Source organism: Egretta garzetta, unplaced genomic scaffold, assembly GCF_000687185.1.
Source record: "Egretta garzetta isolate BGI_Z169 unplaced genomic scaffold, ASM68718v1 scaffold168, whole genome shotgun sequence".
Taxonomy (NCBI): Eukaryota; Metazoa; Chordata; class Aves; order Pelecaniformes; family Ardeidae; genus Egretta; species Egretta garzetta.
This window is the reverse complement of record NW_009260675.1, coordinates 1,245,671-1,270,533: the sequence shown is the minus strand read 5'-3', so window position 1 is coordinate 1,270,533 and position 24,863 is coordinate 1,245,671. Positions and strand designations below refer to the sequence as shown.

At 37.5% G+C, this 24,863-nt stretch overlaps 1 protein-coding gene across 4 annotated transcripts in view; it reads left to right on the top strand.

The window, feature by feature from the left end:
- The window catches only part of ARHGEF7 (Rho guanine nucleotide exchange factor 7), an 83,606-nt gene extending 60,036 nt beyond the window's left edge, over positions 1-23,570 (top strand). The window contains exons 17-21 of one of the 4 annotated variants that reach the window (XM_035901152.1): positions 1,673-1,762; positions 4,972-5,148; positions 14,224-14,323; positions 14,954-15,008; positions 20,388-23,570. In XM_035901152.1, coding sequence (XP_035757045.1) covers positions 1,673-1,762; positions 4,972-5,148; positions 14,224-14,323; positions 14,954-15,008; positions 20,388-20,510 — 545 coding nt within the window. In that variant the 3' untranslated portion in view covers positions 20,511-23,570. The other 3 variants (XM_035901149.1, XM_035901150.1, XM_035901151.1) reach the window with 3 other exon arrangements.
- The last annotated feature ends 1,293 nt before the right edge of the window (positions 23,571-24,863 follow it).

Here is a 24,863-nt window from a genome sequence, read left to right as displayed (position 1 = left end):
TTCTTTTTTTTGGGAGGGAGGGCTTTATAGCTAGCAAATACCTTGTTTTGTTCCTGATTAAATTAACACCTTTCAGTATTTTGTATATAGAGATAATTTCAATAAAAGGTATTTTCAGTGGCTTTAAGTCAGAGTGTTACTTACAGAAGTACTTAATGATTCTTGGTAGTCATATCTTTTTTTTTTTTTTTTTTTTTTTTTCTTCCTTTGTGTCAGTAATTAGAAGCTTCTGTTGTCTGTTAGTGCTCCTTCAACCTTTCCCAGCTTGTGGGCCTGTAAAATTTTTCACTGAGCAACTTCTGTCAAACTTAAAGCTTATCCGTAAATAAGTTTGGGTTTTATTACTCATCTTCCCTGGAATCCCAGGGGTTTATGTGCTGTGCTTTGAGAACTGCTGTGTCAAATTAGCATTGTGACAGACAAACCAAAATAAGTAAGGTACTTCAACTGAGTGTCCTCACAATACTAATTTCGGAAGTGAAATATTTGTCCTGCTGCTGTAATAATATGGTGCTGCATTCTAACCACAATGAAACCCAATTATTTTTCCTGCCTTGAAAGAGAAATAATCTGTACTTTGGAGTACTTACATCTCTTAAACTGTGGGGAAGCTATATTGGGCCAAGATAATTTCTTCAACAGTTAACTTGTCAGCTGATCCTGACAAATATTTGGACAGTTGGATTTGTTCTGGTGATAATAAATAACAAAAAACTAACAGGATGCATTGGCAGACAGAGAATACTACTACATTTTGATGCAGAAAATCTTTGAGACTAATTTTTTCCTGAAGCTTTGCAGAGGTAAAACAGGAAAAATGCTTTTAAAACAACAAATTGTCTTGCCCTATGTTGAGACTTCTGATTCCATCTAAACTAAAGGTAGATAGTACTTCTATATTTCAGTTTGACTGGAATTTCACTCTGCTGCGAGTAAAAAATTTTACAGCATTTTTACTGAATTCCCCAAGGAGAAGACTTGCTGTGGAGCTCTACCTTTAGAAAAATTTTGCCGTGTTAAGCTTGTATAGTTAAATTTTTTTTTTTCAGTAGTGCTGTTTTTGCTTTAAAGTCTGAGAAGTTTAATTACTTCAGTTTTCACAGATACACTTAGGCGATAGTGACATCTTTTCAACTGCACCCTGGGCTGAAATTGTACTGATGTATTTATTATGGTGTTAATTCTGAGTTTAATTTTCAATAGTATGCTGTTAAAACGGGTAACCCTGACATATACAAACCCCCAAAATTTTCAAGTTTCTACAAATTAATATTCTGTTCCTTGAGTTTTTTGATAAAATAATGAAAGAATATGTATATAATTACTGGGGTATACAGTTTTTTCAGTTTAATGGCTGTTTGGTTTAGAAGCAGAATGATCACATTTCAAAATAAGTTCTGTGTAACTTCAGATGCTCAGAAAATTTCTTGAATGTGCAGGTAATTACTCTGATGTGGGTATTTTCCCAAGCATTTCAAAATAGGATTTTGTCTTTTTAAACCAATACTTTTGTTCATTTAAGTTTGATTTTCAAAAAGGGATGATTAAGAAAATTTTAAAGGGTTGATTAGGCTGAACTTCAGTCTCAAGTGAGACGTAGTGATTTACAAAGGATTTTCTGTGTTAAGAAGCACAACCGTGTTTAAAATTCTATTTTTCCCATTGATTCTAGGTACAGCTGCTTTAGAAGAAGATGCTCAAATTCTTAAAGTCATTGAAGCATATTGCACAAGTGCCAAAACACGTCAAACACTAAATTCAAGTAAGTTAGAAAATACTGAAATGGTGAACTAAACCACAAATTAGATAGTTTGCAAAAAGAGGGGTGTATGTTCTTAGGCCTTTGCAAGTAGCAAGCTGGACCTGGAAAAAATAATAACCTATTTCTGGCTTAATATCAGTGCTGAATGTTTTAGGTATTGGATGCCGAGGTCCATGGTTAGAGACTATAATTCTTTCAGTATTTAAAAAAACCCGAACAACCAAAAAAACCCACCAAAAGAGAAGTGACTACTTGTCGTGGTTTAAAATTGCACAAAACCTTCACCAATGAATGAGAGGTGTCTGAACTGAATATGACAATTGATCAATATGCTTTTTGATAAATTTCAAGAAGCTGGTAACTGGTGAGGAATGAAGAATAAGTCATAATTTTGGAAGAGTGTATTTTTGTCGTCTTCTGTTCAAAAAAAGACTTCCGCTATGGAAAAGTAACCTAGTCCTATAAAAAATTATTTTCTTTTATTGACACTAGTTTGTTTTTAGTATTAATTACAAATTTTAATCCCATCTCACAATTTCAGGAGTTGCTGTTCTCAGATCTGTGTGTTGCTTAAAGCCATTTTTAGTTTCTCAGATCAGTACCTAGCTTATTGAAAACCTGTAACGTGCCTCTGGGGTCCTACTTCATTTAATCCAAATCAAGGTTGCCATGTGGAGTTCCTCTGTGTTGTAAGTAAAAACACTGCACAAAGCAGGGGAGTCCACCAGCATGTGTTCCCTTTACACAAGGAAGGAGAAAATGCTGTTGCGTTTGTTCAGATTTGCACAGGTTTTGCACTGCTGAATACCAGTTTAATTCAGGGATCCTTGGAACACAGTATAATGATCCTGAAGTGCTTGTCTGGTTTTGCTGTTGTCAGGAATTGGAAGAGTGGACATTATACCTTACTCCTTGTTCACTAAAGCTGTTTAAATTTGCAGTATTAATCACTGTTGCTGCTACCCATAGCCCTCTGTGCCTGTTTTGCTTCCAAGCAAAAGCACTTTATGCTGACAGTTGAGAAGTCTCAAAATGCAGTTGCAAACTTAGTTCGAGGATTTTGCTATGTGTTCACTTACTATTGCCACCTTGAAAAAAATCCAACTACTTTGTATTCGTACGTAGACCATAGAAACTTTCGAAGTAACAGCAAAACCCTTCATTTTCATTTCTCTGTCTTGATGAACTGTAGGTCTCCAAGGTAATAAAATTGTCAATTTCATAAATTAGCTACTATTACATAATTTTTTATTAAAATTAATCTTATTTTATAGCCCTACAGTCCTAACAGTAGTGTATTTAATTGGATAAAAGGAAATTAATGCGTTTAAAATTCTGACGATACACTGTTGTTGCAAACAAAATTAAACAAGATGATTGCTGTTTAAATGTCTCAACTGATCTGTTGATTATTTCCAAGGATAATGTGACAAGAAATGGTTGGGGAAACATTTGCACTTCCACGGTAGTGAGTGTGTGCAGATATAAAATGAATTTTTTTTTGCTTTTGCCTATTTTTTTTCCTTTCTATGTATATTTAAGAAATATACATAGAGCTGTGGGTATCATTGCATACATCAGAAGTCAGCAGCTTTTATTTGCTCTTAACTGCAGCAAGAAACAATTTTTTTTTACTGGTTAAGCACACGGCTGCTTTGTTTGGGAAGAATAGTGTTGTCATCTAAGACTTTAGGTTTTAGAAGATCCATTTGTAACTGGAATTGGAAGAGGGGGGAAAAAAAAACCAGTCATGCTGGAATTGCTTCTGTGGGAGCAGTAGTCCGTGTAGAAGAATAGAATGAAAGAGTTGCCTGTCAAAGTACGCCCTTTTTTTACATACTCCTTTCTTACCTCCATGTTAATATTCTGCCTGTCCCTCATAGCCCTCATTTGGCAATTCTCACACTGTAATCCAAAGCCCAAGGGGTCAGTTCAGCAGAGCTATGGCACCAGTGCAAACTGGTAGGGAGTGGCATTAAAGGTAGCAGAGCAACTTTTTTCAGTTGTTTGGGTGGGGAAAATGTGGGCTTTAATTTGGGGAGACATGCAAATAAAAGGACAGAATTTCACTTTCTCTTCCTTCTTATATAATGAGTTTATTTTGCATTTCTGCTCCAAATGAAGGCTTAAAATCTTTTGCAATATCGTATGTATGGTGGCTCATAGCATGGCCACTTAACGTGGTTTCACTCCTTGGATATTGCCAGGCCTTAAAAAAAGGGGGGGGGAAGAGAAAAAGTGTCCTTAGCTGTTTGTCCAACTACCCTAGACATCTGAATTATTTAATCAGGAAGATTCAGATAAGAGGTGTGTAGGAAGAGGTGTCTGGGGGGTTGGAATAGACCAGACTTGTGTTGCTGTTGGGCTCTTGGCCCTGTTATTCTGTGACTTAATTTGCTACGTGGTTAAACAAAAAACAAGGGGCACAGGCACAGAAAAGCTGTATTTGTCAGTCCCCTTGAGTGGGTGCAAGATGCTGCTGATGATTTAGAAAGTCAGCAGCCCTGCTCTGCATGAGAACCTTTGCTTTTTTTCCCCTGCATTTTCCTCTTTACAGTGGTGACACAAGCACTTCTGTGGCTGTGTTGTGAGATGGTGGGGAAATTACCTCCTTGAAAAAGAATCTTTTGTAGGCTTAGTTTTCATCTGAAGCTGTTGCCTGACCTGGTTCACCAAGCAGCCGTACAAATGCCTGTGTCATTGCAAGGGAGGGAAAGGATGGAGGTACAGATGTGTGGTGGGGAAGGGGCTGTTGCTTTTCACATCAGCGCTGGATCATGCTGGCTTACTGTGTTTATCGCTCTGTCCCCAGTCAAATCCCCCCAGACCAGAACTGACTCCGTATTTCAAAAGAACCTAACCCCCTCTTCCAAAAAAAATCTACTTTCAAACAAGATTTTGGTTATTCAAAATTCTCAACTGAGGCTGCTTAGAAGCTTAAAAACCACTTCAAAAAATGTGTTGTAACAGTTCAAACTTTATTACATGCTGAGTGTAATTTATACCTAAACCCCAAACAAATTGAGAAAAAAAAAAAAAAGAAAAAAAACTTTGGTGCCTTTTTAACAATATTTTCTCTTTTCCTTCTCTTCCCATCACCTTTTTGCTTTTATTTCATGTGTTTGGTTGTGGCTATTCCTTACGTTCTCCTCCTCATCCCACCTCTGCCTATCCACATCCACCATTTCATTTCACCTATACATCCTTAGCATGGCAAGGCACTGACCTGATGCATAATCACGTCTTGGCTGATGATGACCAATCAAGTCTAGACTCCTTGGGTCGTCGCAGTAGTCTTTCTCGTTTGGAGCCTTCAGACCTCTCAGAAGACTCTGACTATGACAGTATATGGACAGCCCATAGTTACAGAATGGGGTCTACATCTCGTAAGAGCTGTTGCTCATATATCTCTCACCAGAACTAATGCACTTCTGAGCTTTTTCTTAACAAATGCTTGTTGTATCACAGCCTGCTTTTCTTAGATGTTTTCTTGCTGTTCCTTGTCTCTTTAATGTGATATTTTAACAACTTCTGAGGGAGCTTCTGAAACTTCAGTTATACCTGGTGGAAGGCTCTATTGCCAGTTCAATACACGTACAAATAAGTCATTCTAAAAAGTGTATATCCTGTTAAGGATGATATTTCTTGAGGGTTTTTTTAACTGACAGATGTTAATTTGTAGCTCTGAATGTTTTGGTTATTTTTTTTTTCTTTTGACTTGGTCAGTGTAGCAACAGGTCCTTTTCTTTTTTTTCTTTTCGTTTGGATACAGCACATTTTTGTATTTTGTACTGAAACCATACTGGTTTGTGAGCTGAGTGCCAGCAATATGGAAATACCTTAGGGGTAGTGGTTGGATTTTCTACGTATTACTAACAAAATACAAAGCTGGTAGAGTTAAGAAAAACATAGCTTAAAAAAAAAAAGCAGTACAAGAGCTGTAAAATCATGCAGATATTCACATATCTGGCCCACTTATTTGGAAGAGCATTTGCTAATCCATAAAGATTTCTGTTTTTATACTGCTGACTTTTCCTCATTGCTTAGATGTTTATACGAAGGGCCGCACTGCTCCCCCCCCACCCCAGTCTGGCAGTTGTCATGAAAACCCAGCAGTCCATGCTCATTACATGCAGTGTTTTGATAATCTCATGTTACCTATGGTCATGCTGTCACTTTACTGTATGCAGTAGCGTGGCAGAAAGCAGGGTCTAGGTATTTACTTGCCTGTTAAAATACACAGCTGACAACTCTCAATTGACCATTCTTCTTGAAAAGACGAGATGAAAATGGTTCCTCTGATGGAGGCTCGAGTGTTCAGCATCTGAAACTCTAGGTACAACTGCGATCACATTTGGCTTGTTTGAAGTTCTGAATAATGGAATGCTTGGCTTTTGGGTTGTACTGTTTGGAGCATGTCTGTGACGGATTTCATTGTGTCTTGTAACTTCTCTCACGAGCAGGTTTGTTTTCAGCAGCAGCTCTTCACTTCCAGTCATGTTGGCTTTTCAGAGAGCTGTGACACGCTGTGCACAGCTGAAGGTCTCAAACCTGCACCTGGGGCACTGCTGGGGCCAAGTGTGTGTGTCCTGTCTTGTGGATAACAGAATTGGCATCGAAACAAAAACGACGTCTTTTCTAAATCTTCATTAGTGTTAGGGAAAAGCATGTGATGAAAGGACAGAAACAGTTTTCCTTTTCACCAGGGTCCCCAGATACAATTCCCTTGGCCCTTTTCAAGTAAGCGTGTTATCTGGTGTTCAGGTATTACTCTGTGAACGAGTTCAGAATAAACATGATGCAATTAACTGCTGCCTGGGAACTTGATCACACTGTTTAAAAGATAATCAATACCTTTCTGCAGGTTACATGATCGGGAAGTTAGTAATTCCTAGACTTGCATGATTCCAGAAGGCAGTCAGTGTGAAGAAGCTGCTTCAAAGCATTTCACATCTGCAGATTTGCGTTCAGTCTTGTTTGATCACCTGCTTTATCCTCCCTCACTGTTGTTGGCATTCAAAAATGTGACTAACAAAAGCAGCAGTGCTTACCGAGGAGGGTTTTCAGATTTTACTACGAGTCATATATTAACATAATGACCAGGAACTTGTGTATGTTGAACTTTTTTCAAAGTGGAGGAGTGTTGCTTAGAGAAATAAGTACGTGTGCTCCATACCATTCCACAGCGCATTTGTAACCCACTTCACTCCCCTCTTCCTTTCAGTCAGTTTTGGTTTTTTTTAACATCTATGGAAAGTATTGATTGGTTTTTGGTTTGGTTTTTTTTTTTTTTTTTTTTTTCTTGTTTCTTAAGCTGTGGTGTTCTAGTTGAATAATGTTTTCTGCATTGGATAAATGATAATTCCTTTATGTCTGTTTCATGTTATATAGTGTAAATATGAGTTTGAAATACAGTTGTTGCACTTGAACTTTCCTTATCACACAGAATGTTTTGTTATCCAGATCCGAAGATTTTATTGACTTTCTATGCACCAAAGCTTTGACAGTTTACCACCATTAATTATTGTAGCATTTAAGTCATTAACTATTCTCATAATTAGGATCTCTCATATTGACATCACTGCACATTTAAAATCATTCTGTGTCTTCAGTGTTACAGGCCATAAGCTATTGTGATCTGATCAGGAGTATTAATGCAACATGCTTTTTTTTTAAAAAAAAAAAAAAAAAAAAAAAAAGCAACTGTGGAAATGGTGGTATTCAGTCCAAAGGTTCAGTGTTTCTATTTTTGTGGAACTTTAGTCATGGTAATAATAGTACCTTATGTTTATGCAATTCTGTAAATTATATGTGTACAGTTACAAATACACTGGAAGGATGGAGAATCTGAATTAGAAGGTAGGTTCAAGCCATTGTCAGCCCCTCTTCACATGGCTTACGCAGTGTTTCCATAATTAGTATTTGCCATAAATTGAAACGAACCAATATTAATTGGGTGTTTTGCATAATCTTGCCAAAACACAGTAATGTGTATATAGTGACGTAAAACATAGAAAAAAATATATATATATATTGTGCACTTCATTTGTGAATGGGAGAAGCCATCTTTAGTAGGTGACTGCCTTTTGAAAATACAAAATGGATGTATATCTGAATGTTGCATTGTACTGTACAGTATGCATATTGTTTGTGGTTGCATATATCAAGTGTTTTGTTTTATATAAAAAGGACATCTGTTATGTACAGTTGAAATAAATTTTGCATTTGCTAGACTGTGACTTTAATATTTAATTATTACACAGGGGAAAAGGACAGCATAATTTGTAAGTTAACACTTAATTCCCTCTTCTCCCCATGCCTCCTTTTTCTCCCTCCCTTCTTCCTGGAGGAATCAAATGCTGAAGTGAAATAAATTTTTTTGTGTAATCTTTGTTTAGTGTAGTTGACAACTACATGAAATTCAATGTAATGTGAAGTACATACCCTTCTGTACCCTCTTTTTTTTTTTTTAAATAACTATACAGAGATGCTGCCATCTATAAAATGTTATTCTGTTGCCTCCCTCTCCCCTTAATTGATTTTTATTTTCTTCTTTTCCATCTTTTTTAATTGGTAATTTAATTTTTTTTTAAATTTTTTAATTCTCAGTAAAAGCACGGGCTGAATTATTGGAACTATCTAAAACCTACTTCTGCAGGTCCTGCTACCACAGAGAAATTTTATGAATATGATACTGGTTTCTATAACCTTACCTATTTTTAAGATTTAATAATACAACATTTTTCTCTTTAAAACAAAGAGTTATCTTTAGTGTTTCCACTTAAAAGATGCTCGTATTTGAGTGAATTTAAATAAAATGATAACCTAATAGACATACTAACATGTTTACATCAGAATAAACAAAGTAATTGTCTACTTATATTAAGAGGTCATAAGGTTTTTTGCTATAATTGTAGCAACTCTAGTGTTAGCCCTACAGCCCTCTGGTTGGAAGTTGTGTGTATTGGTTAGTGACATATAGGACGTTCAGCGTGATGGCTCTTTCCAAATGTTGTCTTAGAAATATCCCACTCGAGATGTCTTTCGAACTCTTCATTCTCTTCTTATATGACCAACACTTACATACGGAGTTGTGTGTGTTTCAGTCCACTATAATTGTCTTCATTTTACTTGTCAAAACATTTTGCTGTAAACTGCATAGATCTGTCATCTGAGTCATGTGGGGTTTTTTCCTATTTGTGTATCACTATTAGTTAAAACCAAACAAGCCAAAAAAACCCACTTCATGCCAAAAGCCTTTTTGTTCGTCCCAAGAATTTGCAAAAAAGGTGTATTTTATACAGCGAACTTAAGTTTGGCCTGATGGTTGGATTCTGATTTGTTGTTATCTGTACAAGATATTAAAGGGCTCCCCTTTGACTTTGGCAGATCTGTAGCGTGAAGGATTTTTTTTTTTTCCAATGCTTTAATCTCAATGCATGCAGAGCCTGGGAGCACCATTTTTAGGATTCTTCATATTAGGACTTCATCAAAAAATTCATTGAGAAAGAGAAGGTTAATTTGGTGGGTCTGCTCATCCACTTTAACATCTTAAATATAACTAATGCAATGAAATACTGAGTGTTTTAAATGACAAGTAATTCTTATCTTTTGTCCAACACTTGCTTCTCCAGGGAATTTGCACATCTGTACGTACAAGTGGCTAATGGTAGATCTAAACAGCTGTGTATGCACGTTTGTCAGTTGCAAGTCAGACTTCTGTCTTTGAAACACAGGCAAATAATTTCAAAGAGCTGCTTAGCTTATGAAGAGAGCCTAGTAAAGCTGGTGAAAAACAGAATTGCATATTTACAGGTACTGCTTCTAATTTTTGACCTTTATTGTGCCTTGTTCCCTTCTTACCTCTCCTAATCACAATAAAGGTATGAAAAAGTGAAGAAACCAGCAATATTTAAAAACTGAATCATTGCTAATGGCCTCAAATTATGACGTGCATTTTTGAAAGTTAACCACCATCACCATGGGTCTAACTTCCCTAGCTTAAATTAGGACCCTCATAGTCGCTGGAAGAAGGCAAGCTCTATGTTGTAGAGTATCAGCATGAAAGTACCTCAGTTCAGCCTTCTCCTGCAAATGGCCAGCTGGAGGAAGGAACTCTGTTCTTGGCTGACTGGGGAGAGATGGCTTTTAACTGAGGCCCTGAGGTCAGCTACTTAAAGTAGGTGACATGAATACCCACCTCCATTTTACTGCTGGCTTAAATGGTTCCTGGACAGAAAAGGTCTCTGAACATAGGCGGAGACTGAATATCTGGTTAAAGTGAAAAGGTGTCTGAATTTCATCCCCCAGCTTCTCTTCCTTCCCTTCTGCCTGATGTCTTAAGATCTGTGCAGAACTTCTGGTCTCTCTTCCATGCGTGTTTGCTAAAAGATTCAGAATGAAGGACCAGACTGATTACCAGTACAGCTCCTCTGAAGCCTGGCTTCTGTCAGGAACCGGCATGGTGCCATATCAACCATTTTTTTTTTTAAGGTGTCACACTCCCTTTTAAGGAGAGTGAATAAAAGGCTGGGGTTGTGCAGTTAGGCCTGCAAACAAGACATCACTGAGAACCTCTGTGGCATTCAGTCTGCGCTCTAGTTTCTTCCTATTTTGGTGTTAAGACCATACTCCAGGGCTAGGCGTGATGTTCTCCCAGCTTCAGATGGGTATAAAGTGAACTTCAGTCATGAAGTCTTCCAGCCACATAAATGTCCAAAAAGGTTTCAGCTTTCCTTTTTTCCAGAAATGCTCCGAACTACTTGCTGGTGTGGCTGATAGATGAGGCTGGAAAGGGGATCAGACACTGAAAACTAAAAGCAGGAGGCTGTTACCCACAGGCCTGTTGTTGTATGTCTGGTGTTGCGCTGCATTACATAGTGGTTATTGCTAAGGTCTCTAGCCCTGGTCTGAATGCCAGATGGGCTATGCTATTACCTGCTTTATTCTGGAGGCTAAATTTGCTTTAGGGTATGGTATTGGCAAAAAGCATTGTAGTTCTTCATTTTCCACTCTAGGGCTGAGACACACTAGTATTGACTAGATACCTTTATTTTCTTGATGAAATTTAATTGATGGAACTTAATTGAATCTTGATCATAGTAGTCAGTTGTTTCGCCGTAAATACGCAACAAGACTTCTAAACAGTAGGGGGGTCATTTTTCCAAGACCCTGGCTTTAGGAGTTCCCCATTGAAAATTTATGGCAATTTTCTCAGCCTTAACATTTACTTGATGATCTTGAAGTAGTTGTCTGGGTTTGACAAGCATCCTTTCTTCTTCCATCCACCTTATTTCCCTCAATACCTTGAAAAAGAGGAAAAGAAAAAAAAATAAACTAGTACTTTTGGTTGTATTTTCTCAAGGTAATTTAGGGCCAGAGTTGTTGGAGGTCAGTTTAAACATTGTCTTTTGGCCTGTTTGACTTGGAACAAGACTGAGTAGTGTCTCTTAATAAAATTCAGCATGCAACTTGCACGTTCAGGATTGAGTAATGGCAGATACAGCAACCTGATGTAACTTTTGATTCTTCTGCACTACTTCATGAAAATGTGGAATATGTCTCAAAGAGGTGCTTAGGATTTATCTGTGATGCTGCACTTCGTGGACCCTCCTTTTAGTACAACTCTGCATGAAATCCCCCCGTGCTGTAGCACAACCCTCTCTTCATGCCCTAAAGCTGTAGCTTGTGAACTTTTCACATAGAGAATAAATAGAGAGAACCTGGTGGGAGGCACTAGGTGCAGTTTAGGGAATATTACCAAGTGCCAGTGATGAGGTGACTCTGCCTGAAGTCCATTCTAGACATATAATTGCCAGAAAATGTCTTGTCTTTTTTTTTTTTTTAAAGTTTCTGTCATAAGGGGTGCAGAAAAACAGGACTGAAGGAGCTTTGTTTTACCTTTAGAATTTGACATCCAAGTCTGATGTTGCTGTGCACCTACTCATTTGATGACAGGGTCTTTTGTTGCAGGATAGATGTGCTACGTTCCTCTCATACTTAGTAAGTGCTTGTGGGGTTTAGGGGGAGAAAATCCACAACAAACAAACAAAAACAAAAAAACCCTGCCAAGACTCACAAAAAGCAAACCAAGATAAAGGAGAAAGTGGGCTTTTTTTTTCCTAACTACAAACCATAAGAGCAGCGAGGGTTCTGAGATACAAATAAAAAAGTTGCATGACCAAAGGTATTGGAGCAATGGAGGAGAGAATGAAACTTGTGATGTCCTGAATTCCATGGTAGTTAATGTTTTGTGGCACAGGAAGGTCAGTGTTCACAGCAACACTTTTGCATTGTGTAAGTGTGTGTGTGTGCTGTGTGGTCTCCTTGTGTGTATAATGTTGGTGAGCATTTGGTTTTTAGTGAAGCTGCATTCTGTGTCTCAGTAGTATTAAGTGTTTGCTGTGCTATGCTGTACATGCATCAAGACACACAGGTGTAGATGTCTGTTTTATTCATGTTTGTATATAACTGTACAGCCGGGACTTCTGGTTTTTTTAAAGCTGTCTACTCCATGTTATTCATGCTTTGCAAGGACCCATGTTACTCTGACCAGGCAAAGACAACTGGATGCAGCTCTGTACGGAGATTAAATGCAATGTGCTGCTGCATTTGGTTGCAGGGAGTCACGGCTGAGAAACACGTGGCAGTTCCCTCCCTTTGGCCAGCGTCTCCCTCGGCATGTGCTGGGCTGAGGCCCTCCGTGTGGGTACAGAGACCTAAACTGTAGTGATCTGGTAGCAGCCGGTGCCAATTAATTCCTAAAATAACATTTAGCTCGGTGTTCTGTGTTGCCTCCCAGGCTAATAGAGCAGTAACCAATTAGCTGAAATAAATGTAAGACAACTTCTTACAAGTAGAGATTGACAGCACAAACAGGGAAATGTCCTTGAGCTCCATGCAGAGTTTGGATGTGCTTGTTTTATAGATTGTTCCTTCCCTGGAAAGTAAGTGGGAGTGGATGGGTATTAACCCTTAAAAGATTTCTTCACTCTCAAAGAACTTAGAGCTTTCAAGGACGAGATTCTGTTCTCAAATCTGCAGTTATCTTAATTCCATAGAATTTTGACCATCAAATACTAATCTTTACTGTCAGCATAAGGAAACAGTTTTCTTCATTAAAGCACGTGTTGTTGTTGGCTAAAATAGTTTAAATAGCTTAACACGTCCTGCTAAACTACAGTCCCTACAAGCTCCTTGTTCAGAACTCAAGGCTGCAGCTGTTAGGGAAATTAGTATTTTTTGATGAGCTTGATTTCTTCCTCTTTTTTTTTTTTTTTTTTTTCTGTGTTTAGATTATGTATTTTATCATGAACCATAAAAGAAAATCACTGTTATGACAAAGCTGTTCAGCAAGAGCTAACTAATTTCTCCTGACAGTCACGCACCCTGTAGTACCTAGTCACCAGGTCAAACTGTACTAGACTTAAGACATTCCTGGTTTATGAAAGTTCATTACAATGACTTGGTAGGCAAGTGTACCTCATTTGTTAAAACTGGTATCTTGGTTAAAATATGCAAGAACTTCAGTGCCTTATCTGCTGTGTTTGAATTCTGAACAAATGCTTAGACAACAATTTACTTTACAGACCTTCTTTGTTTAAAAAAAAAAAAAAAAGCTTGTAACTTGCTGCAGCCTAATCAAGTTTCTAGAATACATACTTCATGTATGTATGAATGGATGCATGTCTGAGCTGCAGATTTTTCTATTCAGAGCTACTTTTTTAGAATATATATGTATTATCTTGATGTTGTAAACTGTAATTGTGGAAAATGTTTTGAAGATGTTGGAATGTTTTCAGTTTTTATTGTCAAACCATTAAGTGCTTTTAAAAAAAAAACATTAAATACATAGTATGTATTTCATTTGGTAGGAATTTATTTTAGGACTAAAAGGCTATCTGTAAGTGTATGTATACGTGTGTACACACACAATTGTGGTGTTTATCATGTTTCAAGGAAAAGGGGGTTTAATTTTTTTTTTCCCTTCCATCGCTTTATCATTTGGTACCACTATTCTGCTCCTTACTGATAGAGTAATTGGTTTAGAGTGGAATTGTTTCTTGGATTTGTATCAGTGTGAGATCAGAATCTGTCCTTGAGGCTTAAATCGCTGTTACTTAAACACATCTGGTTTTTTGAGTCAACTGTGGTGAATTTGTGTAGCTTTTACTGATAGATGAATGTGCACCGTTCGTTTAATGGTGTGGCATCCTCATCGATGACGTGGGAGCTGTGTCAGCAGCAGGATAGGAATGTCAGACAACTTTTTGTTGTTGGAAGGCTGTGGTTTCAAATGTAAAAAATATTGTCAGTAACTTGCGTGTTTGGGGGGAAGGGGGAAATGGAAAGTGATATACCTTGGTCATGCAGGTGTATCATGCAGTGAATGAAATAATAATCGTTAAAGTGCCCCAGCAATATTTGTGAGTTGCTCATTTTGTAATTTATTTTTACAACAGGTTCCCGCAAAGAATCAGCTCCTCAAGTCCTGCTTCCAGAAGAAGAAAAAATTATTGTAGAAGAAACTAAAAGTAATGGTCAGACTGTTATAGAAGAGAAGTAAGAGAACATTTAATGAATGATGGATTAAATCAGTAAACATTGCACTCTTCTTCCTCTTCCCGTCTCCCACAGTAGTAGTGTGTATAGGGTATATTTGTAGCAGGGAACAGCTGTTGGGAGTACACTGCCAGTCCTTTAAGTGCAGTTGGCCTTCATTTAAATGCTTGCAGTCTGATTTCTTTGTATATACTATGCAACCCACTCCTTTCAAGACAAGAAGTAATAAGTTTCACTTGTAAATGTTTTTCCAAGTGCTGTAGGATTTCACTATTAAATTGGTGTCATCTTTCTAGTTAGTGTGTGGTGTCGTTCTATTTTTTTGTAAGGTGTGTGTGTTGGAGGTGAAATATAGTTCTGTCACAGAAGGCTGTAATACAGAAACCAGTATAGGTCCATATGTGCTTGAGGTGTATCCTGTCACAGAAGCTGGTAACAGGTCCTTGCCTTAATGAATATAAATCAGGATAAGAGATTATTTTTTTAACACAAGATTGAAATTAGCTGTTAGCTGTGGGGTTTTTTGTTTGTCTTTTAACGCATTTAATTTAACAATTTTGTCTAATAATACGATTTAGACATGTATATCTGAAAACCCTTGTAACAGATCATCTTCTTTTTTCATTTTAGAAGCCTTGTTGACACAGTATATGCATTAAAGGATGAAGTACAGGAGTTAAGACAGGTTGGTAACTTGCTGCATTTATAGCAACATGGAGAATGGAAAGATGGAAGCTTGTTACAAAAAATAACTACGGCTTGTAAGTTGATTCACTTTGATAGGAATGAAACTAAATTGTGGACTGGATTCACTTTTAAAATTAAAATAATCCAGTTTGACAAAAAGCACTCTTTTGTGGTTATCAGTCCTTGGAGCAGCAACCTTTGAGAACAGCGTTAGGTATCCTCTCTCCGAGGTGACTTACTGAGCAATGTTTCATTTATTTTTGGATGTTACAACTTGTGAAATGTTGGAAGCGTTAAGCAAATTCAGTTCTGCTGTAACACTAGCAAAATAAGCTTATAGAGGCTGTAGAATGTATAATTTTAGTAGTGTAAATGTCTGGATCTATTTATTATTTATTATAAGCCTTTATTGATGGTCTTTCAGTAACCTGAACACCTCCTATGAATCTGTTCTTAAACCCCCTCATTTCCAGAGACGAGAGTCCTTTTCAGTGTCTAGCATGTGGCCTTTTTTTAGCAAGGGCTTCACGTTAGCTTAGGGTGCTGCTTTGTCACATGGGGAGATTGCGCAAGATCTCACCTGAGTTGCAGGTATGGAAGCTGCAGCTGATGTTTCAAGCTTGTTTTAAGTATCCAAAATGAGTTGTTCAAAAATACCGTTTTCTTGTCAGGACACAGCCTGTTTAAACCATGTTAATGCTGCTGCACATAGTCATTGCTTAATGTGTAGGCGAAAAAGCATTGAATTAGCCTCGCTCTCCAATGTGTGAATTTGCTAACTGACCTGAACAGTTCTGGCTCAGCAAGTCAGATGAATTGTCCCATTTAATGCAAAATGGATTTGTATTGAAATTACTTTAGGTTTTAGGCTATAAACATGAATCTGAATTCTTTGCCCATCTGTAAGTGTGCCCAGTATTTCAAAGGAATTCGTGCATGTTCCTTAAGTAGGACAGCTGATGTCTTAAATTCTGCTGTTTGCAACATACAAAGCATGTGTGTCCTAGGTTTGATGCAAATTTGACAGTCTTTTTAAAAATACAATTCACTTAATACAAGCAGCAATAACAACCCGCTCGTACTTCTGTGGCCTGGCTGCTTTTGTACAGAGGATTACTGTGCCGCCTCACTGAGGCCCTGCAGACCTCTTGGTGACCCTAAACAAGAAGTCACCTTTTCCTGAACTTCAAGTGACAGCTCTCTTTCCTGGTGCCTTCCCAAATAGGTGGTCTCTTCAGAGAATCTTGCATCTCTGCCAAGACCTATTAAAGCCCGAGTTTGTTTTTCTTATATATTGGGAATCTCAGCTAAGAAGCATTTATTGGTCTGCTGCTGTGATGTGGCCAACTTGGAGAAGGGGCAGAAATAACCTCTGAGCTGGGAAGGTCCCGAGTGACCAAGGGCTTTATAGCTGAAGGCTCTCTGGGAGTATGCATTGCCACCGGTTGGTGTAGACACCAGACTGCCTGTTGGTGAGAGTTACCCTGCAAAGTGGGATTCCTCCCATAGCAGCTTCCACAGGTTATTCGTAGCTGTTGCTCCACCGGCACTGCACTTGAATGGTACAGTCCTGAATTGGCAGTAAATAAATAAATGAAAAGAAATTGAGTCTGTACCTACAAGAAAAGAATGACATTTCTGAGTTTCTCAACAGTCTTGAGGAGGGAATGGAGTTAGTGAAGTGGCAGCTGCTGATCCCATCCTGTTTCTAGAAATATCTGTAAATGATAGCTGATGGGAGTCCAGTGGGACGCCCTGGATTGCAGACCTGTGTTCATTAAACACCCATAGACTTGCTGTCCTGGGGCCTTAATATGATGCTGTCTTATCTTTGGGTTGCTTCCCCGCTGTTGCCAGCATCACCTTGGCCTGCACAGGATTAAACAATGTAAGCATTACTGTGGCTTAGTCAGTGACATCCTTACAGTCCCGTTGTTCATGGTATTTCAGTATTGCCTGATGGCGCTAGATACTGAGAACTGGCGCACTCGTTAATGTACATGCAGAGCAGTGGTGCTCCTTGAAATCCCAACTCCTCTCAGACTGTTGGTAGTCATCTGTCTGGTTTAAAATTTAGCCACAAAACGCTTTCCAGAGAATGGAATGGTTTTCAAGATATTCCTTTCAACTATGTACTTTCCTAATGAAGCAAGTTAATTTGCATTAAGTTTTAAGAAGCATTTCTGAGATTGTGAAACTGGTTATAATTACAGGAGGCTCTTAGAGGGGATATTTATTCCACTTGCCACTCCATTTCCCTTCTCCATTAACAACACATATATTTTACTGTTCATTGATCAGATTTAAGCAGAAAAATTCAAGATTATTGGCTATCACTTGCATTATAAAGGACCCCTAAGTATAAATAGGAAATAGCTCAGTTTCCATTTGGTGGGGTTTGTTGCAATGTGTGAAGTAACCGTGTGTAAGTTGTGAGATTTTTAATAGAAGGCTTTGCTTTTGAACAGCTAATAGCAGTCTTACTGAGAGGAGCCTTCAGAATTTGTAATTGACAGCATATGTGTGGTCAGAAAAGATCTGCTTAAAAAAAAAAACCAAACCAAACCCTAATATTTCTGTCTCCGTTAAACAGGATAACAAAAAGATGAAGAAATCATTAGAAGAAGAACAAAGAGCTCGCAAGGACTTGGAGAAGCTTGTTAGAAAAGTTCTAAAAAACATGAATGATCCATCTTGGGATGAAACCAACACTTATAACTAATTTTTTTTTCTTTTTTTTTTTTCCCTTTTTCTTTCTATTGAAAGACCAGTTGTAAAACTGAGCTGGGAAGCCTTCTGACGTTAGTCAGTGTTGCATCAAGAGCACTACAAAACAGGATTTAACTGGATCTAGTGATTTCTTGCTCTGAACATCTAGAAAAGTCAAGCCATTTACTGAAGCAATCTGTACTTTAAGTGTGGAGACCATGGATCCTGAACTCTACTAAACTTAATTTGTTTGCATCTAAATTACCTCATTTTGCAGAAAGTGCAGCACCTGACTAAAAGTCCATGTTTTTCAGTGGCTTTTTAATTAAATATATATTTTTCTTGTAAATATCTGTAATTTTGAATGCATATGTGATTGATGTATCAGGGCTGATGTTATTTTTTTCTCTTGTTATTATAATGGTCACAAGTGTTAGAAATGACGGCAGTACTGTCTTACCTAAGAAAGGTCGGAGTTCTTTGTGGATAATTATGGACTTCTTCCAAATTACCCACTCATCACACATGCAAATTTAAAAATCTGTTTTTCCTATTGACCACTGTATTTAAATCCTTTACTGTTATTTATGTCTGTGCATACATTTTTAAACAGTTTACAATTCTTTAAGAACAGTATTAAAATACAGAAAACTGTTTATTGACAGTAGAAACAATCTGAAGCAAAACTAATGCCCGTGATTTATGTTCATGTACACTTGTTTGGCAGACTAATCTGTTGTGCTTTGGCCACCAAAAGACTGATGTATTTGCCTGCTTTTTATGACTGTGATTTTTAAGTGTTTATGTACTACATTTTCTATTGTTGTGCTTAAACATACAGCTGGCTGATAATTTAATAGATCATACAGTTTGTTAAAGCAAAAAAAAAATCAATCTAATCCAGAATTTTGTGAATAAATTGTTGCTATTTATATGTTATGGTCACAACGATTAAATTTTAGCTGACCTCTGTGCATAAGACACGTGGGCTAGGCCAAACTTCATTCAGAGCTTTGTTTTTTATACCACTATGTAAGACTCTGTTTGGAATTCCCAGCCTGTGGAAGCAGAGTCATTCCTTTCCCACCCTGTTTTCTCAGCGTGTTGCTGGTTTCTGTCCTAGTAGGATTTAAATGGAAACAAATCTGGAAATAAGATACTTTTTTTTTAATCAGGCTGTAATTCATAATTTGTACTGCTGACAGATTGAAAATACATAAATGAACATTTATTCCCTAGTCTGATAGGTGCAATTACTGCAGTCCTTTCTCGTGTTTAAAATGGGAGATGCTACATCACTGCAAATGGTGGGCTTCAGTTGGAGTGGGTAAAATACGAATCCCACTAAAGCGCATTTGTACGTGTTGCATTGATTTTGGCAAACTTTGGCTCAAACTCCAGGCAGTGCAATTTTTCTGAGGGGCTTTTCTTGAGCTGGCAGTCAGAAGTACAGGTAGAGCACAGACCTGACTTGCACCTTTTGTCATCCTGATTTTCTAGTGCCCTTTAACTCCTGTTAAGTTTAATGCTCGGACTTGAGCAAATGTTTATATGAACTTTAATGAGTTGGAGCCAGGATGATTAGGGTCGTAGGAATTGTCGTGCGCACTTTGAATCTAACGAAAAAATCTATTTTGAAAGCTATCCACTTTTCTCAGCCAAGAACAGCTTTTTTAAATAGGAAGGAATGTCGATGATTACATACTTGAGGAACAACTCTGTGGGAATGGATGCTTAAGAATCTGAGTAGACAATTAGTTGCCCGATTTAAAAAGCTGAATATATCTGTAGGTATTTTAATTTGTGTTTCTACAATTTAAAAATGTCTTCCCTTAATTCTGAAGGAGCAGACTGAATAAGAAAACTAAAAATGTCTGCAGTGTTGGTGTTACATATATTCACAGACCTTTAAACTTACGATAATTCTTGATACCAAAATCTTTTCCTGTGTTTGCAGTTGCACAAAAATGTGGACTGATACTTTTAATTGCTTTCATATTTAGAAAATACTCTTGCTAAAAGCTAAGTGATACTAAGCCCTGCCAATTCATAGCATCTTGGCTAAATTTAGATTTGGGAAGAGCAGTGGTGCTCCTTGAAATCCCAACTCCTCTCAGACTATTGGTAGTCATCTGTCTGGTTTAAAATTTAGCCACAAAACGCTTTCCAGAGAATGGAATGGTTTTCAAGATATTCCTTTCAACTATGTACTTTCCTAATGAAGCAAGTTAATTTGCATTAAGTTTTAAGAAGCATTTCTGAGATTGTGAAACTGGTTATAATTACAGGAGGCTCTTAGAGGGGATATTTATTCCACTTGCCACTCCATTTCCCTTCTCCATTAACAACACATATATTTTACTGTTCATTGATCAGATTTAAGCAGAAAAATTCAAGATTATTGGCTATCACTTGCATTATAAAGGACCCCTAAGTATAAATAGGAAATAGCTCAGTTTCCATTTGGTGGGGTTTGTTGCAATGTGTGAAGTAACCGTGTGTAAGTTGTGAGATTTTTAATAGAAGGCTTTGCTTTTGAACAGCTAATAGCAGTCTTACTGAGAGGAGCCTTCAGAATTTGTAATTGACAGCATATGTGTGGTCAGAAAAGATCTGCTTAAAAAAAAAAACCAAACCAAACCCTAATATTTCTGTCTCCGTTAAACAGGATAACAAAAAGATGAAGAAATCATTAGAAGAAGAACAAAGAGCTCGCAAGGACTTGGAGAAGCTTGTTAGAAAAGTTCTAAAAAACATGAATGATCCATCTTGGGATGAAACCAACTTATAACTAATTTTTTTTTCTTTTTTTTTTTTCCCTTTTTCTTTCTATTGAAAGACCAGTTGTAAAACTGAGCTGGGAAGCCTTCTGACGTTAGTCAGTGTTGCATCAAGAGCACTACAAAACAGGATTTAACTGGATCTAGTGATTTCTTGCTCTGAACATCTAGAAAAGTCAAGCCATTTACTGAAGCAATCTGTACTTTAAGTGTGGAGACCATGGATCCTGAACTCTACTAAACTTAATTTGTTTGCATCTAAATTACCTCATTTTGCAGAAAGTGCAGCACCTGACTAAAAGTCCATGTTTTTCAGTGGCTTTTTAATTAAATATATATTTTTCTTGTAAATATCTGTAATTTTGAATGCATATGTGATTGATGTATCAGGGCTGATGTTATTTTTTTCTCTTGTTATTATAATGGTCACAAGTGTTAGAAATGACGGCAGTACTGTCTTACCTAAGAAAGGTCGGAGTTCTTTGTGGATAATTATGGACTTCTTCCAAATTACCCACTCATCACACATGCAAATTTAAAAATCTGTTTTTCCTATTGACCACTGTATTTAAATCCTTTACTGTTATTTATGTCTGTGCATACATTTTTAAACAGTTTACAATTCTTTAAGAACAGTATTAAAATACAGAAAACTGTTTATTGACAGTAGAAACAATCTGAAGCAAAACTAATGCCCGTGATTTATGTTCATGTACACTTGTTTGGCAGACTAATCTGTTGTGCTTTGGCCACCAAAAGACTGATGTATTTGCCTGCTTTTTATGACTGTGATTTTTAAGTGTTTATGTACTACATTTTCTATTGTTGTGCTTAAACATACAGCTGGCTGATAATTTAATAGATCATACAGTTTGTTAAAGCAAAAAAAAAATCAATCTAATCCAGAATTTTGTGAATAAATTGTTGCTATTTATATGTTATGGTCACAACGATTAAATTTTAGCTGACCTCTGTGCATAAGACACGTGGGCTAGGCCAAACTTCATTCAGAGCTTTGTTTTTTATACCACTATGTAAGACTCTGTTTGGAATTCCCAGCCTGTGGAAGCAGAGTCATTCCTTTCCCACCCTGTTTTCTCAGCGTGTTGCTGGTTTCTGTCCTAGTAGGATTTAAATGGAAACAAATCTGGAAATAAGATACTTTTTTTTTAATCAGGCTGTAATTCATAATTTGCACTGCTGACAGATTGAAAATACATAAATGAACATTTATTCCCTAGTCTGATAGGTGCAATTACTGCAGTCCTTTCTCGTGTTTAAAATGGGAGATGCTACATCACTGCAAATGGTGGGCTTCAGTTGGAGTGGGTAAAATACGAATCCCACTAAAGCGCATTTGTACGTGTTGCATTGATTTTGGCAAACTTTGGCTCAAACTCCAGGCAGTGCAATTTTTCTGAGGGGCTTTTCTTGAGCTGGCAGTCAGAAGTACAGGTAGAGCACAGACCTGACTTGCACCTTTTGTCATCCTGATTTTCTAGTGCCCTTTAACTCCTGTTAAGTTTAATGCTCGGACTTGAGCAAATGTTTATATGAACTTTAATGAGTTGGAGCCAGGATGATTAGGGTCGTAGGAATTGTCGTGCGCACTTTGAATCTAACGAAAAAATCTATTTTGAAAGCTATCCACTTTTCTCAGCCAAGAACAGCTTTTTTAAATAGGAAGGAATGTCGATGATTACATACTTGAGGAACAACTCTGTGGGAATGGATGCTTAAGAATCTGAGTAGACAATTAGTTGCCCGATTTAAAAAGCTGAATATATCTGTAGGTATTTTAATTTGTGTTTCTACAATTTAAAAATGTCTTCCCTTAATTCTGAAGGAGCAGACTGAATAAGAAAACTAAAAATGTCTGCAGTGTTGGTGTTACGTATATTCACAGACCTTTAAACTTACGATAATTCTTGATACCAAAATCTTTTCCTGTGTTTGCAGTTGCACAAAAATGTGGACTGATACTTTTAATTGCTTTCATATTTAGAAAATACTCTTGCTAAAAGCTAAGTGATACTAAGCCCTGCCAATTCATAGCATCTTGGCTAAATTTTTAATGCCGATATAATTAGAACTTTGCTAACATTTTTACTTTTTGACATTCAGGCTATTTTCAGAGAGAATTCTAATTTTCAACCGAGCATATGTGAAAGGACATTCCAGGGGAAAAATTATAAACGGAAAACATGGATCTTAGCAGTATTTAGTGAATTCTTAACTCAGGAACAACTTCCATCATAACAATTTGTTGTACATTATATCGTAAAGAGTGGCGTTGCTGTGTAAATTTGCTGACTCTTAGTACCTGTGATGATGATTATCATTTCTGACAGTACCCCTATACTGACATCTAATGAACATGCCTTAAACACTGGGATTAAGCAGTTGTTAAATATGACCAGGACTTAGGGACTGATTTTATTCAAGGTGGATTGGGATGACTAATTTTTACAAAAAAAAAAAAAAAAAAAAAGAAAAAAAAAAACATCTAATATTGGAGGTGGCTTTTGTCTCTAATGCAGAGAGCGAGCTTCAGGCTTTTGGGAACCAAGGAATATCTGAACTTTTTTTCTTTGACAATTTGTTATACTGTATATAGACTGTAAATTTCACCATGGACCTTCTGAATTGTTGGAAACTTTATATAAGCATGGATAAATGGGGCACTGTTTATTTAACCTATTAAAAGGTTATTTCTTTGCTCTCATCATTTAGGGATGAGGAGATGAAGCCATTTCTTATCCTATAGATGTGAAGCACTTTCAGTTCTGAACTGTCCAAAATGTAGCATAACATTTCTCTGTACTTGCTGATGTACGCGTGTTTGTCTCACCATATCATGGCATCTTAAAGATTAAACAACTGACCACCTTTGTATAAACCTTCTTAATGCCAATCATTTAGGGAATTTAGAGTGTCTGTTTACGGTGTCAGTGGAGAACTCAAGTTTAGTTTAGAAGTCACAATAATATCCTGGTATTGACTACTAAAGTGTTTATGCTACATTGTTGTAATTAAACCATGATTTTTCCCCTACCCTACGAAGTGTTACATTTCATCTAATATGTGGGCTATAAGAAGGAAAATGGCTCTAATTTTTTTTTTTTTTGCCTGTCATATAAATAACCCGTTTAATAGTTGGTATACTGCATTGCAAGAGCCTTTTCGTGGTCTTTTATAATGGCAAATTGATGCCTGGACAACAAAACAAAGCAAGGGCTGTTCAGAGGGATGAGAAGGAGGATCTTAACTGTCTTGCACCGAGGAATTTTCACTTTGGTGACCTCACCTGGTAGAGTAATGGAAGAGATGCAGGAGATCAAAGACCAAAGATAATGACAGGGATGAAAGCAAGAAACAAGAGAAAAATCAAATTGCTGCGTCAATAAATACTTGTCTACATGCATGATTTTTCTGAATAGACCTGAAATTTGTGCTAAGTGTGCATCATGGAGACTTGCCTTGGCTGGTGCCACATGAAATAGCAGGGGGTGATTTTTGTGGTAGGAACGTCATCGGTATTGTTCTATGCAGGATGTTGGGATGGATAACGGGAAGTGTAGGGAGTCATTTGTTTGAAAAGATGCCTTCAGTCTTTGGACAAGGCTTTTGAAGGGTTTAATAACTGAGCTTAGATGTATGAAACGATACATATTTTTTTGGCTTAGGAGGTATACTTTAAAAAGAACAGAGAACATTCGATAACTTTAGTCAGAAGAAATATTTGCCAAACTTTCTCTTTGTTCATCATTGTAAAGACAGGTTTTCCACACAATTGGAGATCCTCATTTACTTTTCACATTAAGAAGTGTTTGGAGGATTTTCTTTCTGGGTGTTTTTACTGTGGTGGGTTGACCTTGGCTGGCTGCCAGATGCCCACCCGGCTGCTCTCCTCTCAACAGGAGGAGGGGAGAGAAGAACATGGAAAAGCTCATGGGTTGAGATAAAGACCGAGAGATGATTTATCAGTTACTGTCACAGGCAAAACAGACTTGACTGGGGGAGAATGGATTTCTTACCAACTAAAAACAGAGTTGCAGGGTGAGGACCAAAGAGAAAAACTAAACTACCTTTTCCCCCCATGCCTCCTTCTCCAGGCTCAAACTTCACTCTGTCATTCTTGGTGCCCCTACCTCCCCCTGCCCCCCCGCCCCAGGCAGCACAGGGAGATGGGGAATGGGAGGTTGCGGGTTTTTCTGTAACAGTTCCTTGCTGCTGCTCCATCCTCCTCATGCTTTTTCCTGCTCCAGCCTGGGTCCTGTCCATGGGCTGTAGTCCTTCAGAGTATGCGTGCTCCAGTGTGGGTCCTGCATGGACCACGGTTCCTGCCATGAACTTGCTCCTGG